General features: G+C 43.7%; 1 protein-coding gene and 1 pseudogene across 8 annotated transcripts in view; both read left to right on the top strand.

Annotated features, from left to right (window-relative positions):
- The window catches only part of ST6GAL1 (ST6 beta-galactoside alpha-2,6-sialyltransferase 1), a 106,878-nt gene extending 99,449 nt beyond the window's left edge, over positions 1-7,429 (top strand). For all 7 annotated transcript variants that reach the window (XM_081910504.1, XM_081910503.1, XM_081910501.1 and 4 more), the window contains one exon: positions 3,136-7,429. In XM_081910504.1, coding sequence (XP_081766630.1) covers positions 3,136-3,377 — 242 coding nt within the window. In that variant the 3' untranslated portion in view covers positions 3,378-7,429. The remainder of the gene's footprint in view (positions 1-3,135) is intronic.
- Positions 7,430-11,434: 4,005 nt separating this feature from the next.
- LOC309370109 (ATP synthase subunit e, mitochondrial pseudogene) lies at positions 11,435-11,739 on the top strand (annotated as a pseudogene). Its single transcript has one exon. The product of its transcript is annotated as an ATP synthase subunit e, mitochondrial pseudogene (transcript).
- The last annotated feature ends 5,148 nt before the right edge of the window (positions 11,740-16,887 follow it).

Raw genomic sequence — 16,887 nt, 5'->3', positions numbered from 1 at the left:
GTATTACCGTATTTACTCGAATCTAATGCGCACTTTTGGGGGGCCAAATTATGTTGCGAAAGCTAAGGTGCGCGTTAGATTCGATGGTGCATTAGACTCGAGTAAATACGGTAGTCGGTGTGTGTTTTTAACTCTCGCCACACGATGGCACTATTGCATAGTAAGATTCTGACACAAAAGAGGCCGTGTTTCCAGCTGAATTCTGTTGCTGTGCTTGAACTGATAAGGCGCAAATATTGCCTTGTCTTGCTGCGCAATGAGATCCTGTGACTGGCAAAGACTGTGGGGCTCTTCAGGGAAGCCCTACTCGACTCAAACATATTCCATGCTAGTGCAGAAAAGGGGAGGGGTATGATTTGCCTCTGAGGACGTCCACAAAGCATGACTGGATGCTGCCCTCATTAGCAGAGCAAATTCGGAAAAGTTGTTAGTGAACATTTCCCTACAGCATGTTCCACATGACAGCTTGGTGAAGCTTCTCTTCTGCCTCAGGATAAAAATAAACTGTTTTTTCACTGTTAATCATCAGAACGGCACCTTTTCCAGTAATGCGTTATGAATATAAATCATACATGGCTTTGAGGAATTGTGGAAAATAAATCTGCCAGGAACTGCTATTCACGGAAGCCCATGGTACAGATTGTAGCATCATCCTCAGCAGCATCATTATATAGTGCTAACAGTATGCATGGCAATTTGCAAATGACAAGAGGAGAGGATCCCACCCGAATGGAACTTTGCAATCAGAAATTTGACACAAGGAAAACCGAGAAAGGCAAAGAGGCATGTGTGTGTTTGTGTGTAAACAGTGAAAGAACATGCAGTTGCATGTGCTTGGGCTTAGTTAGAGGCTCACTCCAATTATTATTATTAAAAGTAATTTATTAATTGTCTTCTAAGCCACTGTCTCAAGCTGATTTACACATAAAATAATTAAAAACTGTTAAAAACACAACACAACAAATATGTTTATATATAGATATAGGGACCCCTGACATTCGGTCCAGTCGTGACCAACTCTGGGGTTGGGATGCTCATCTCGCTTTATTGGCTGAGGGAGCCGGTGTACAGCTTCCGGGTCATGTGGCCAGCATGACTAAGCCGCTTCTGGCAAACCAGAGCAGCGCACGGAAACACCGTTTACCTTCCCGCCAGAGCGGTACCTATTTATCTACTTGCACTTTGAGGTGCTTTCGAACTGCTAGATAGGCAGGAGCAGGGACCGAGCAACGGGAGCTCACCCCGTCGCGGGGATTCGAACCACCGACCTTCTGATAAGCAAGTCCTAGGCTCTGTGGTAACCCACAGCGCCACCCGTGTCCTATTTGTTTAAAGCAAGACTAAAAACCCTAAGAAATGGGCACTTGTGATATAGTCCCATTGATCCAATTGGGAAAACTTGCCAGAACAAAAATATCTTCAACTATTTCCCCTCCCCCCCACAAAAAGTGTAAATAGTCAAGTCATATCTTGATAGGAATTCTATTTTCCAGGACAGGGGCAGCCACACTAAAAACCCTGCTCTGAGCTATTGAAGAGTGAGCTTCTGCTATATTTGGAACTTGTGGGCTATCTCTCCTGCAGACCACAGTAATCTACTGAGTATGTAATAGATAGGGTGGTCTCTTGAGTAACCTGGTCCCAAACTAACCTGGTAGCAAATTGGTTGCCAGTACAAGTCCCCAAAGAAAGCTGGTTGTTGTCTTCTACACTAGCTGCCCCCTCCAGATCAACTCCAAGGGTAGCCCCCCCCCCACAGCATGTTGCAGTAATCCTACTGTGAGGTTAGCAGTGTATGGAGAACTGTGGTCCAGCTGTCCCAACCCAGGAATGGCCGTAGCTGTCTTATCAACCAATGTTGATCTCAGGTGCAGGAAATGTGGCTGTAGTCATCCAAAATGGCCACTCGCTGGGCCTGGTAGGTTGAAGGTTCCCCACCACTGTTTGAGGAAAGGAACTTTCCTCCTTTGGCCATTAGTCAACCTCAATGGAAGTGCTTTAGCTAGGCAGATGAAAAGCAGTGCCAATGGTTGTGTTTGATTTACCAACGTTGTGATAAGTCATGAGTATGCAGCTGACATTTCCATCTCCAAAGACCCTCCTCCCCCTGCCCTGAGCATCTTGGAGCTCCTGCAAAGTCTTGTGATGTGGAGGGAGGGAGGAATAGAGGAGGGAGATATGGCAGAGGAAGATTGTATGAATCCCCCCCCCAACTCAAACAAGCAGCCTCCTCCTGATTTCCGCCTCACACTCAAACCTCCTGCTCACACCACAGGATTTTTACGAGGGTCAAAGGACAACAGCTGTCTGGGGAGAGGAGCGGGGAGGGAATCCCCCCTGCACAAGTTCAGCATGTGATACAACCAGCTTCATTCATATTGTGGTATATTGTTTTATGTACAGGCCTCTGAGTGAGAAAACCTGGTGATTGTGGCTCGTTAAGAGAATGTCTATCACTACACATACCTGTGGGGAGTTTTGTACAGCTAAGGGGAAAGCCCACTAGGTGGCAGCACAGCTCCAGTTTGGGAATAAAAATGGTACAACAATTCCACTTACACCGTATGTTACCATTTTTTCTCATATGGTTTCCAACATACAGCAGAGAAATGACTTCTATCCATATTCCGGTGCAATCTTAGCCATAGAACAGTGTTTAGTTACAGCAATCAGGGGCAGAGAAGAGGCCATCTTCAACAATATCTATCAGGCCAGGGGGATCTGCAGCCTTCTGGGTTCCCAGATCCCATTATCCCTCACCACTGGCCATGCTACTTGGGCAGGATGGTGGTTGGAATCTAACAATATTTGGATTGCCACAGCTTCCCCATCCCTACTGTAGAGCCTTTAACTCCTTTTGTCTAGGTTTCTAGTCAAAAGAAAACATCAGGAAGACCTCCTTTCTTCCCTTTGCATTGCTGAAGATTTCTCCCTCCCTCCCTCCCTCCCTCCCTCCCTCCCTCCCTCTCTCTCTCTCTCTCTCTCTCTCTCTCTCTCTCTCTCTCTCTCTCACACACACACACACACACACACACACACACACACACCCTTCATGATTTTTAAACCCTGCCTTCAGGTCACCCATTCTGCTGTGTCTTTTAATGGATCCTTTGTCTCTCTCTCCTCCCTTTCTAGGCATTGCTCTCATGATGAACTTCTGCGACGAAGTGGATGTTTACGAGTTTCTCCCTTCCAAAAGGCAGACAGACGTTTGCCATTATTACCAGAAGTTCTTTGACCAAGCCTGCACTATGGGCGCCTACCACCCACTGCTCTTTGAGAAAAATATGGTGAAGCACCTTAATCGAGGCACAGATGAAGACATTTACACTCACGGGAAAGTCACTCTAACCGGCTTGAGGAATGTGCAGTGTTAGACCTGTGAATCCCCTCTTCTGGACTTGGAAAAACCCTTCTTGAATCACAAGGCACTTTTTAATTTTTAATTTTTTTAAAAAAGAAATTCTAAAGTTGGGCAAGCTGTTCACAATTAACAATTCTTCCGTTCAGTACGCCTTAATTTGTGACTGCAGGGTGGGTTGTTTCTATTAAAAAGCAGGTAGAAGAAAGCTCTAGCTGAGTGTTTAGGAACATTTTCATGTTTCATTGCTCTGTCTCAGAACACTCCAGTCCTTAACTCAGGAACACATAAAATCAGGGCTGTGAATTAAAGTTAGTTTTGGACTGAGAATTCTGCATTTCTGCAAATCTGTTTCTCTCGCCGCCACCACCCCCATTAGACGAGTTTCTATCTCTCATGGTGGGAGGATAGATTGTGCACACACAATTGATGCAAAATGAATTTAAAAAGTAGGGATGCAGAATATGTCCAGCGATTAGGAGTCAGGGCATCTGTGACTATCAAGCTCTTAGCAGTGTCTGCTCTTGGTTGTTGAATGCCAAGGCAAAACCTCAATGATGCTTGCTCCCAGGTAAGTTGGCATAAGACTGCTGCCATAGTTCTCCCCCCCCCAAAAAAAAATCTCTAAATACATTATCTGATGCTCCAGAGAAGTCTGTGGGGAAGGGCAAGGCACCAGAAGTCAAATGCTGAACCGTCACAGTGACAGAAGGTTCAGACTAATGAGCGAGTTTTGAGGCCAAGACTTTATAGGTCTGGGTGAGAAGGGATTGGCCTGTGAAGCCAGTATCGCAACCTAGGTGGTAACCTTGCAGTGCAAAGCTTAGCCAGGTTTTTGGCAGTGGTCTGAGCAGCACAGGACACCAGGTCTTGACCCTTGGGTCCCTCTGACACCTTACCTCTGTCATAGCTAAGAGACCTTCGTAAGACACTCAGAAGTAGAAAAAGTGTGAAAGAAGCAAATGCACAAATTGGTTTCATTTGCTTCATTTACCCTGGTTGCAGAATTCCACTTTTCTGGGTGTGGAAATCTGAAGTTGCTTTTCCAGCATAGAGTCTATTCTGAGCCTGCATGTAGCTAAGTAGACCTGAGGATTCCTCTTTCTTAACTATCCCATGCCTGGACTAAAAACCACACATTCTACAAATCCGTGTCAAAACATGTAAAAGTTGTGTGGTTAGGAATACATTTGAGCTACTTTTAGTGGGTTGTGTATTTTATTCCCTCTGCAAATTTTGGAGTGTTGTGGTTACAGAAGGGATATTCTGGGTATCCAAGACATCCCTGCCAATGGAAATTAAGAGAGTATCTCTGTTGTACTGTGAACGGACACCTGCAAGACACTGAACAGTCATGTTGGCTGGATGCTGGAGATGCTATAAAGTGCCAAACTCTGTTGAGTGCTTATGATAGATGATATATTAATAGCACTTCATATGTTGGTCATATGAACTCAGTGTGGTACGCAGGGGAAAGGATTGTGACCAGGGTTTAAACACACCGCTCCTAAGTGTATCTATCCACTCCTGACATCCCTGAAGACAGAGCCAAGAAAAAGTTACCAGGGGAATTGTTTTCCTATGTCTTTCCACAGCAAAGATGCTCTTGAAACAATCTACTAGTTTTATTTTTAAAATACTAATTTAATATACGGTAATTTCTCCCCAGGCTTGTCTTCCCACAGCAAAAGAGTATCCAAAATTTACAGCTACCTGTTTCAGAAAACCTAGCAATTGCAATGATAGAGTTATAGCCATGCCAGAGGACTAAGGGCTAGCTAAGTTGCTGTTTGGAAGTGTGCCATTCCAGCTCTAGTTGCTTTTGGGTGGCATAATACCCCATGCCTGTGACTGGAAATTAACCCTCGACAGATATGCTGCCATGTGCATTGGGGAGGTAAGATCTTAAAAGCCATGGCAGCCTTGTTATTTTATGCAAATATGTGAATCCACATGAAGATGCTATTTAATCTTGAGCCTGCAGTACACTGCAAGTGTAACAGCTAGGATGCTGCTGGATTCTGATGTGATTGATAGAAGATAATACCTCCTGCCGCCACCTCTAATACGGCAAAAAGTCATGCCATTTAAAACCAACTGGGTAAAGTCCTGCTGTTGATTAGAGCTGTTTCTCTTTTCCTTAATCAGGTTAAATTTTAGATTTGGTCATTGCATTATTCAAGATACAATCAGTTTCATCATCAAGGGTCTGTTGCTTAGATAATTTTACTTTGTTGCCTCTTCTCCCATCTTTTACGACGTTCCATACTTTTCTTCCTCCTCTTCCTATTTCTTTCAGTGCTCTTCATCTCTTCCAGTCCCTGGAGAGTTCTCAGTAGGGTTGGACCTTTGTCTCTGACTTTTCTCATTCCACTGTCACTTTCTGGCTACTCTCATTCAGTCAAAAGTCTTTGGCTTCCTCCATTGTGCTGATAACTCCCCAATCTGCTTTTCTGATCTGATCTCCCTCTCCAAACCTCATCTAACCTGTAGATGTCTGGGCAAAAGGTGACAAGCCTTGTTCCAGTTTCTCTGCTGGAATTCTGCCTCACATCTCCCAAGACCAGTGACCTTGGTGTTTACTTTTTCAATACAATCCTCTTTGCTCTAGGATTTGACATGAATGGGAACTTGGTTCCTAAGCCTAATTGCCACCTGAGGGGGGCAGTTCGTGGGGGCAGGCAAGAGGGTTTAGGAAAAAAATGGGTCCCATTTGCACTTGAACAACAGTTTACAGGACTGGAGAAAGAGAAGGGGGAGGATGATAACTTGAGAAGGAAAAAAACTGGTGCAAGAGAGCAGGGAAGGTTTCAGAGGCTGTGTGAATGGGAGGGCAGGGTGTGAGAGAACAGTGTGTGTATATTTGTGTGAGTGGGGTGTGTATATGGTATTGGCCCCCTCCACCTCTGGCATGTGCCCCAAAGAAGTTTCTCTGTGAGGAAATGTGGCCCTCAGACTGAAAATATTTCACCACTATTTGTTCCTTCTCAGCATTAGCATGCCCTCCCCCCCTTTTTTTGCACACACTACTAGACCTCTTTTCCATATCTAGTAGTAACCTTGTAATTGCTGTGAAAATGAGCCTTTTTTAAAGGGGTGTGTGTCTCATTTTCAATGCCTCTCTTAAAACCGCCATTATCCCTTATAGCCAGTGCTATTTTTCTAGAAAAAGAGGTGCTGGAACTCACCACGAATGCCTCCCTTGTTCTCTTACAATAGCAATGGTGCCCACCTGAGAGGTGCCAGAACTGAGTTCCGGTGAGTTCCGGCTGAAAAAAGCCCTGCTTTTTGCTATCATCAAATTGTCCTTCTCCTCAGCCTCTGTATTGGCTCAGTTTGAAGCCCCTGGTACTTATTTGAAAGCTGTTTGCTGCTTCTCAAAGCATATATCATGCATAAGAATGCACACCAAGTGAATTCATGATATATGGTATCTGAATATCAGAGAGGAACAGTTGAGGTTTGGTTCAATGCAAGTACACACACATACTGCTTCAGCTTTCTGAACAATGCCTGTCAGACCAAGGATAGTCACAATTTAGTAGCAACAACAGTAGAAGACTCTACCTGGACAGAGATATTGAGTGGCTTTCCATTAAACTCAGATGATTCAGCAGCAGGATAGAAGCCACCTTATTAGAAGCACTGTTTAGAGAAGCCAGTTTTGAGTATCTGCATAATGTGACTCTCCCTTATTTTGCTGACCATGTGAAGGAAATGATTTGACTTGATCATAACACTGTAAATTTGACTGACGCACCTCAAGTCAATTTCTGAATCCCAAGCTCCAAATTCAGGCTTGTACTGAAAATAACATTCTCTATTTAATTGTGGCTACACACACACACAGGTATTTGGAATAATTACTTTGCTCCCAGGGTTGTGTTTGCCAGTTTTATATACATGTATAGACTACTTTTCTCAAGAAATGTTTGCTTTTTTTCCAATGTGAAATGAAAACACAGAACCTCGTCTATGTGATTTGTCAACAATGATCTTTGAAATCGATTGAAATAATTCTGAAGGACCCAAAGATGTAAAATTTGTAATAAAGATTTTGTAAAGTGATTGTTTCTGTACTTCATGCCAACTCGTTTAATCATTCAGTATTCATTGTTGTTATTTTTCTCTTTTCCAATTCCATCAATCTGATTGTTTTAGTCACACAGATGGCAATAGACCAGGAATGGGGAACTGAGGCCCGAACTGAGGCCCACCAAGCCTCTCTTCCTGCCACACACCCTCCTCACCCACCTCATTACTCGACCTCCTTTGCATCCTTCTTGAGAGCTTTTGCCTGGCTGGAATGCCTCTTTCTTCCCTGTGTGAAGAACAGAGGGGAATATAAGTATGTGCAGAAACTAGCCTAATGTACAAGGGTAAAAATGAGTTACTCCACCCACTTTTGCCTCTGGCCCTGACCACAACTGGCATGTGGTCCCTAAAAGTTTGCCAAGAAGGCAATATGACCCTCAGGCTGAAAGAAGCCCCTCACCGCTGCAGCAGATGCTTAGGACCCCGATCTCGATCCATTTTTTGCATTCCGCTAGTTCCCTGTATAAATTCTTTCCAAAGCAGTTCAGTTTGAACCCTTTAAACACATCCTATAGCGCTTACATTAGTTGCGGAGATTTTCAATATTGGTGCTGAAGTTACTTCAGGGTCATGTTTGGATGGATCTAACCAACAAGCATGCGGTACTCTTATTTTAAATCACCTTTGTCCTTTGATACCCCGTAACTCATTTCATACTTCTGTCAGGAGTTCAGCCTACACTCAAGTAGGACCCTGGTAGAGACACATGCCCGACTGGCATGTTCTTTCCCTCCTGGTCAATCATTCGGGAGCTTCAAAAGCTTTCATTAGCCCGAACATCACAGTGACTGATGCCAACCGACACCGGCACACTTAGGGATCCGCAGAGTTTGCACAGTTGCGTAACAGACCTCAGCAACTCAGCATTTTGGCTAATCTACTTTATTTACATATAAACACACACGGAGCACTGCAGCATGGCTCCCTCTCTAGCATCTCTCTAGCATCGGACAGCAAAGAGAAAAAGAACAAAGGACAATAGTCCCACTTCACGGAACACAGTAACACAAACATCCTGTCTCCATCACATCCCACTCTGTCATGTGATAGACAAGAATCCCATGACTGCAATCATGGAGCAGGAATTCTAACATTTTCCTGTAAATATGCATGCACTTCTGGAATTGTAGAGGAGCATCCAAAACACCCACAAAATTTTAATACACTTGTCAGAAAGGAAGGAAGCCTTGAGGTAGGCTTGAAGTACTAGCCCCTGGGTTGTGAAAGAAGTTGGCTTAAGCTTCTGCTACAAACAGATTAGTAGCTAAAACTGCAAGGTGCCTTCATAGAATCATACATATAATTTGTAGGGTTGTTCATGCTTTATTCTTTATTAATAAAAGTGGTAATCCACAAACAGAAACCAGGAAATCATGGAATAAATGGGTGGTAGTCAACTATGTTTTCCTCAGAATGGACTAACTTACCAGTGGCGTAGCGTGGGGGGTGCAGGGGGGGGCCGGCCGCACCGGGCGCAACATCTGGGTTGTAGGGAAATCCACGGGTTAGGGGGCGCAAATCCATGGGTTAGGCGGCACAAATTACTTGCCTTGCCCCGGGTGCTGATAACCCACGCTACGCCACTGTAACTTACTCATGTTAATTGACGGTAATTTCAGTGGGTGTACTCAAACTTAATTGATTACAACCCCCGGCACTGCCAGCCAGTGAACCAGGACCCTGCCTTGGGAAACGTAATGGAAACTCAGTCCAGATTTGCCTCCTCCATAATCCTGGCCTGCATATTCCTCTAGCTGGACCTAAGGCTAGTGGTGCAGATTGGGCTCCAATCAGGTGGTTAGAAGGGGTCTGATTTGGGAGGCAAAGACCACCAGGGGCCCAGGACTTTTAGCTTTGTTTTTGGTTTTTTAAAGGAAGTTTATGGGTGCTCTGGTTCAAGAGAGAAATGTCAAAATGTAAGGGCCCCCCAAGCTGCAATTTCTGTTTTCAGAGCTAGACTGGCTGATAGTCCCAGCCTTTACCTCACAGTGTTTTAACCAGTGAGTGAAGTTAGAGCTGTGATTGGCAAATGACCTTTTAGGATTTTACACAACAGCTGTGAATTCCTAGAGCTTTCTCTTTCTACCTCTTATCTTCTGCCCTCAAATTTAAATGAAGCTTATTATCAAACCTGGGAGTGTTTATCACATATTCTGCTTTTTCCAGCTGGCTTAAATAACAGCAAACTCCCGCCTACAATTATGTAAAGACCGTGGCAATCCCTTTCAAATTAGAAAATACTGTGCTGCTCAGGAGCATAAAAACCTATTATTCTACAAGTATGGACTACACCATTGTTTAAATGGCACAAAAACTACCATGTATTTGTGAAATTATATCTCTCTACAGCTCTAGAAAAGTTTGTCTTCTTCTATTTGTGCTGGTCAAATACCATAATTGTCTGAAAGCATGCAAAAGCTGCGTTCTGATGTATTTCAAGATCCTCTTTATCTTTTGATAATGTGATCTTTTCAAGCTATGACTATTCATGGCTAACAGTAAAATAGAACATAAATACCGGTAATGTTCTGTCTAGCAATTCCACTTGTGAAGTGGAAATTCAATAGACCAGTTACGAGACAGGAATTGGAAACAAATCTTCGGTTTCATCAATATTTAGGTTTGTGATTGTGTTCTCCAAGGGCAGATAAAAAATGCCATCATTCAGCCATGCATGCAAGAGGAAAAAGGCAGGTATACTGAATTTCTACTAAAGTCTTGTAGACTGCTGCAGAGTATGTTTAAACATAACAATCTCAGACTAATAAACCCATGTTTTTTATGGTAAAGGAGCCCTGTTCCTATTTGTTCCCCCACATGCACTCCATCCCACACTCAGCTCCAATGCTAAGATCACGGTGCACCACAGTTCCCTATTACTTTTGAAGTAGGAAACTATGGTTTAATCCAACTTACTAACAAGGACACGAAAAGGGAAGTAGGAAATCCCACAAGAGCTCCTCCTCCCTGGCAGTAAAGATGCAGTAATCAATTAAATAGCTAACAATTTGCTACCTGTTCATGACATAAAAAACCTGCCTGAGGTAGCTGTATCACTCTACCTAATGGCAGGCTGGCAAGTAGGCAGAGGTTAAACCATAGTTTCCCAGTTCAAATATCTGTGATCTCGGTGCCAAAGTCAGGGGAAAGGGTGTGTGGTTCATTGCTGGGTCTATAAACCACATCTTATCAGCCCATTACTTTGATGTATAAATCAGACCTATGTGTGTGCAAATTTATGAAATTTATGAAAGCTGCAGCATTACAAAGGAAGGAACATTCATTCTTTGGCAACTGGGGGATGAACTATGAAAGAAAATGTGATTTTAGAGTAAGTTTCTTACTAGCCAGCTTCCATTACCTATCATTTATCTACTGTAAAGCAGCATTTGGAGAGGGTGATCTGCAGGGGGAAAGTGACAGATAGAAGATATGTTTAATTCCTCTTTAGTTGGGCAACTCCCCATTCAGCCATTCCCCACCCCCATCTGAAGTTTTAGACTTGTGTTTCCATCGCACATCACAAATGTTCTGCCAGTGGTGGCTCTTCAGAAACATTCAAAACTACTCTCAATATGGAAAATTCATTTGAATGTCATTGGAGAACTTCAATTGGCCCCGGCCATCATGGCCAATGGCCAGGGAAGGTGAGAGTTGATGTCCCACAATGTACTATGATTACTGATTCTGGAGAAATTTCTTGCCACACAGCTTTGAGCCACACAAACATGGAAATAACTGGATGCATCTCTAGGGCTTACATCCAAGCAACATTAGGCCTGTTCCTGGTAAAAATAAATGCAGTTCACTAAATTCCATTTTATGTTCAATAATATATTATATCTCTTTTGGTTTAGTGGAACTCTTAGTGGTGTGGGTTTCATCAAATGTCTCAATTAAGCAAGGCTACTTGAAACTTTTTTCAGCCAAATCCATTAAAGCAAAGATAGGAAATCTGAAAGCTGTATTGGACAGCGCAGTTTGGTCTCCAGCCAGCTCTGTTTTTTATTATCATAACTGGCCTCGTGGTCACTGCCTTCTTAGTGGTCAGACGAGGAGGCAAGATGATTCCGCCGGTGGATGTTTCCCCTCTGAACAAGTTCGGCAGGCATTCAGTGCTCATGGGGATAGTCCATGGAAAGAAAAGAAATGACCATTCAAAGCCTATCGCTGAGGAGGAAAGTAGAATAGCAGCAGAGGAGAAAAAGAAGTGTGAGGAAATGGAACGAATTGCAAGAGCACTGGCAGAAGCTAACAAAGATTCAATGCTGAAATAAACCTGCTTGATCGTTTTTACCTTTTAATAGCCAGTGTATGAAATTTTGAAGTAGTGTCAAACACAAACTTATTTACCTCAATAAACAGTTGCTGGGGGAAGGGGAAAAAATAACTGGCCTGACAAAAACCCTGACTTCAAAACAGAATAATTTCTGAATCCCGAATGGAAAGAGAAACGAGACTGTATTTCTTCCCCCTCTCTTGGTGTTCCTATCCAAAATGTTTCCAAAAGGAGAATCGAATTTATCTGATGGCATTTCCCGTCAGAAATGGGCAGCCACGTTATTGGAAAAATCCACACGGAGTTTGGCCTTGTGTACAGAGGGTCCCTTGTGTCCTTTGTCATCCTTCCCCTCTAACTGCTGGAGGGGAACAGCGAACTTGACTGTTACATCACACCCCGTTTGTGAGCTGCACATGGAGTATTTTGTTTATTTATTTCACAAATATGGCTGGACACTATGAGTGGCAAGGTGAAAATTGTTTAAGGGGCAAAAATGAAGAAGCCTGCTCTGTGAAGAAAAGAAAGCTATATTAAGTTTCTTTCGTTGTTTAATTGCTCATGCAGTAACAGCTTGCACAATGATTTCTTCCATGTCAAACTAGGCAAATTAGTAACTGGAGCCTTGTTTTACTCACTACCAAACGTTCAGGTTACCCAGAAATTCTAAAAGCAACAACTGATAACCTTCCCTTTTTTTGTTTTCTTTCCATAGAGACACAGAGTCTCTGTGGATCTAATTAACTGTGTAGCTTAACAAGTGCAAGCCTTTCTGTAATCCCTGATTTGTTGACATATTGCTTCAGATTTGAAACAATCAGCCCAGATCATATCATTGTTCAGAGATTCATTAACTCGGTCTGGTGATGGTAGCTGCTTGATTTGCCTTTGGGGACTCTGGGATCATTGCCCTAACCCCTTTTATTGTTGCTTGATGTGCAATCATAAACAAATGACTTCAATGTGTGTACACTGAAATGCCCTGTCCAAGCAGTACAGTTAAAGGTTTTTTTTTTATTTTTTTATTTATGGGACATCTAAGCTTTCACACTGTTCCCCATTACGACATGTGGACTTGTGGGAATGAGCATGCTAGCTATGCCCTTGGTTGCCATTCAGTTATCTTCCACAGGTCAGCCCTAGGGGTCTGGAAACCCTAATTGAGACCATACCATTAAGGAAGGGGGTTCAATTCACCGCTCCCCCGATTGCCCCCAATCTGTCCTCAACTAGGCATGAGCAAATATTTTTGTTTCTCATTTTGCCCTCCTACCAGGTGGCAGGGAGAGGGCTTGAATCTCCAGATGGGTGACAGCACCTTTAAATGTAAAGGTAAAGGTAAAGGGAACCCTGACCCTTAGGTCCAGTCGTGGACGACTCTGGGGTTGCGGCGCTCATCTCACTTTACTGACCAAGGGAGCTTGTGTACAGCTTCTGGGTTATGACTAAGCCGTTTCTGGCGAACCAGAGCAGCACACGGAAATGCCATTTACCTTCCCGCCTGAGTGGTACCTATTTATCTACTTGCACTTTGATGTGCTTTTGAACTGCTAGGTTGGCAGGAGCAGGGACCGAGCAACGGGAGCTCACTCCGTCGCGGGGATTCGAACCGCCAACCTTCTGATCGGCAGGCCCTAGCTCTGTGGTTTAGAGTAGACCACAGCGCCACCCGTGTCCCAACTGGTACCAATTTGCAAGTGCAGCATTAATGCCAGCTCTTCACAAAAGCAGTTCACATAAAGAATAGGAGCATACCCTTTATGTGAATGGCATCCTCTCAGTGAGCCTGGTTAATGCTTAAAATGGATAATGCTTAATGGCATTCCTAGGGCCTGCCCCGATGACATCATCACAAGTGGCTCCTAGGTTTGTGCCTTCAAATCTCAGGGCCTCAAATGCTCCTGACCCGACAACCCTAGTTCTAATCCAATCTGCAGTTGCCATTAAACAAAAAATAATAAATAAATTCAATTCACAGAGCTCTTTAACAAGAAGGTGGAGGTGGGGTTAAATCACCAGTCTTTCACTCCCTTGTCTAGGCATACCAACTCTAGGGGGCTGAGGTGTCTTCAATCCCTTCAATTTGTTTGAAGAGGGCCCAGCCCTTCCAGTGTAGGTAGATGCTGGAGAGACCAGTGTGACCTAGCGGAAGGCTGCACCGGCCTGCATCAGGAGATGCTTTGGGGACTTGTGTGGCCTGGCGCAAGGTCACGCTGGCCTGTGCAGTGTTGAGAGATGCAAGTGATGCCTGTGTGACATGCTCTGTGCTCCCTCAATCTTGGTGGCACCTCTGCTAAGAAGAAACACCTTGAAACTGGGGAAAGCAAGATATTTTAGGGCATGTTGGGATGCACTTCCCAAAAGTGGATGTTTTATGAAAGTGAATATTTATATAAGAATGCCTCTGAATGCCAGATCTTGGAACCACAATTGGAGATAGTGTTATTGTGACCCTTCTTACAGGCTTCCCTTGGGCAACTGGTTGGCCACTGTGAGCATAGGATGCTGGAATAGATGAGCCATTGGGCTGATCCGCCAGTGCTCTTCTCATGTTCTTAAAAGGTAAATGACCCCTGACAGCTAAGTCCAGTCATGAACGACTCTGGGGTTGCGGCGCTCATCTCACTTTACTGGCCGAGGGAGCCAACATTTGTCCGGAGACAGTTTTTCTGGATCATGTGGCCAGCATGACAAATCCGCTTCTGGCGAAACCAGAGCAGTGCACGTTCTTATGTTTCCTAATTAGACACCAATGGAGAGGCACCAAGACTGCTCACATGATTCTTTGTAATTCTAACAGAAATGAGCTACTTATGTAAACTAGGTCAGTTTCAATCAGAGACTCATGGTTGCTGTGTTTCCCACTCTTGATTTGGAGCTCGCAGAACAGGACCAGCTGACTCAATCAATTTTTTTCTTCTCCCAAAACCATTTACAATCAAATGTTTCACAAGTACTCACATTTCTACCTAGGGAGAGTTACAGATTTCTGCCATAGTTTTCTGGGTCATGGTGGCTCATTTTAATGGCCTGCTGGGTTTTATTATAAGAACATGCGGAACAAATGTGCAAAGCCATCATATATGTGTATCGATACTGTTTTAATTCTAAAGTTGTGATGAAACCACATGCCAGGATACAAAACTCAGCGTTTTTTGCTATGGGATTCTTGGTGACACTAGTATATGTAAGCAAATGTCCTTTCCAACTTCCCACATGTTCTTGGCTTTGATAATTTTGTACAATTGTATCTGAATTAAGATCTAATTAGGAAACCCAGATGGCCACCAAGGACTGTCACAAAGATTGATAATAACCCCACTGAGAGATTATTGTAATTAATCAGCATATAAATGGTCAAAACAAATAAAAATATGATATATATGTAAAAAGGTAACTTAATTTCAAACTTTATTCTGAGTCTTCTGTTTTCAGTTGCAAGATTTCAGGCTCACATTCACACATTATGCCTACTAAGGGTTTGCTACTGAGTGTAAACCCAACTTGAAGCAGCAGCCAATCACAACTCACCAGCAAAATTCACATGTTTGCAAACTCACCTTAAATTTTTAGGTGTACAATGAAAAGTTCTGAGGTATACACAAAAAAGGCAGGGTAACGTATGAAATAACCACTAGCTTATGCTAGCATTTAAACAAGATAAAACCAGAGTAGCATCCAATGGTGTCAGTCCTCTTGTGGAATGGACTTCCATTTGTGTGATGGGACTTCCCCTTCCTCTCATTCTTACCTGCAGCCTTCTGTGTGTCCCCAAAATCTTCTCTGGAGGGTTGGGGGGTTCATCTAGAGCAGCATTGGTGGAACGCAGGAAGCGAAGACAGGAAAGTCTTCAAGGGGGGAAAACTCTATTTTTCAAGAGAAGGTTAACATAAGAACATAAGGGCCTGGTGAATCAGGCCAATGGCCCACTTAGCTGAGCCTCATGTTCTCAACTTGCCACTGCTGTTGTTGTCAACAACTGGTATTCAAGTGTGGAGGCAGAGCTGAGCCATAATGGCTAGGAGCCCTCAATAGCCCTCTCCTGCATTGCTGCCTTTTCACACAATCTGGCTTTGGATATACAGAGGTACCTTGGGTTAAGAACTTCATTTGTTCTGGAGGTCCGTTCTTAACCTGAAAGTGTTCTTAACCTGAGGTACCACTTTAGCTAATGGGGCCTCCCATTGCCACTGCACTGCCACTGCATGGTTTCTGTTCTCATCCTGAAACAAAGTTCTTAACCTGAGGTACTATATCTGGGTTAGTGGAGTCTGTAACCTGAAGCGTCTGTAACCTGAAGCACCTGTAACTTGAGGTACCACTGTATTATTGTTTTTGCTAGTCTGCTCCAGTGAGGTTGAAATGATGCTTCCTTGAACATACTGTACACGTCAGTGCTTAGTGAAATCAATGTTTACGCACGACCCAGTCCCTGAACAATTATTTTCCTCAGCTGTCATTTTGTCACTTGAATGGCAATGCCAACAGACAGCCTGCAGCCGAGAGAGAGAGAGAGAGAGAGAGAGAGAGAGAGAGAGAGAGAGAGAGAGAGATCACCAAGCAAAACACCTGGGACTCTGGCATCTGAACTTGCCTACTCCAATGCCAATTTTCATGGCAGATGTTTCAGACCTTTTTGCGTTTCCCATACCTGCAATGACATTAAGCTGCCTCATGATGTGTCAATGCAGACATCAGTTCTTCTGTCTTCCTGGACTATTACAGACACCACTTTCATGTACCCCTAGGAGAATGGAATGTTTCTTTGTTGAGAGAGAGAACTAAGAAGCCAGTGGTAGACTCATACCCATCCCTAAAAGACAACACACATGATGCATGAAACTTGTGAATTTTAGCTTCCTTCTGCTTGTTCTGGAATCATGTACAACAAACTCCCAGTGTACCTCTTGCTCTAGTACAAATGGGACTGAGTGGTGGCATTGGCAAGGACAGGTGTGTTCACCTCTGGTGAGAAGAAGCTGCCGCTGCTGCCACACATAGATCCAGCCCCATCATAGCTGCCAGTCACAGCACCATGTTTGTGTTTTTTATTTTGAAGACAGATGTGCTTTGCTTTGCTATTCAAAGAGAACAGCTGCTCGCAAAGCTAAAATGCCTCTTTCTTGGCTGGATGGAAAATAAGGGGGGGTTT

The sequence above is a fragment of the Podarcis melisellensis genome, assembly GCF_964234715.1.
Source record: "Podarcis melisellensis genome assembly, chromosome: 5".
Classification (NCBI taxonomy): Eukaryota; Metazoa; Chordata; class Lepidosauria; order Squamata; family Lacertidae; genus Podarcis; species Podarcis melisellensis.
This window is presented reverse-complemented; position numbering and strand designations above follow the sequence as displayed.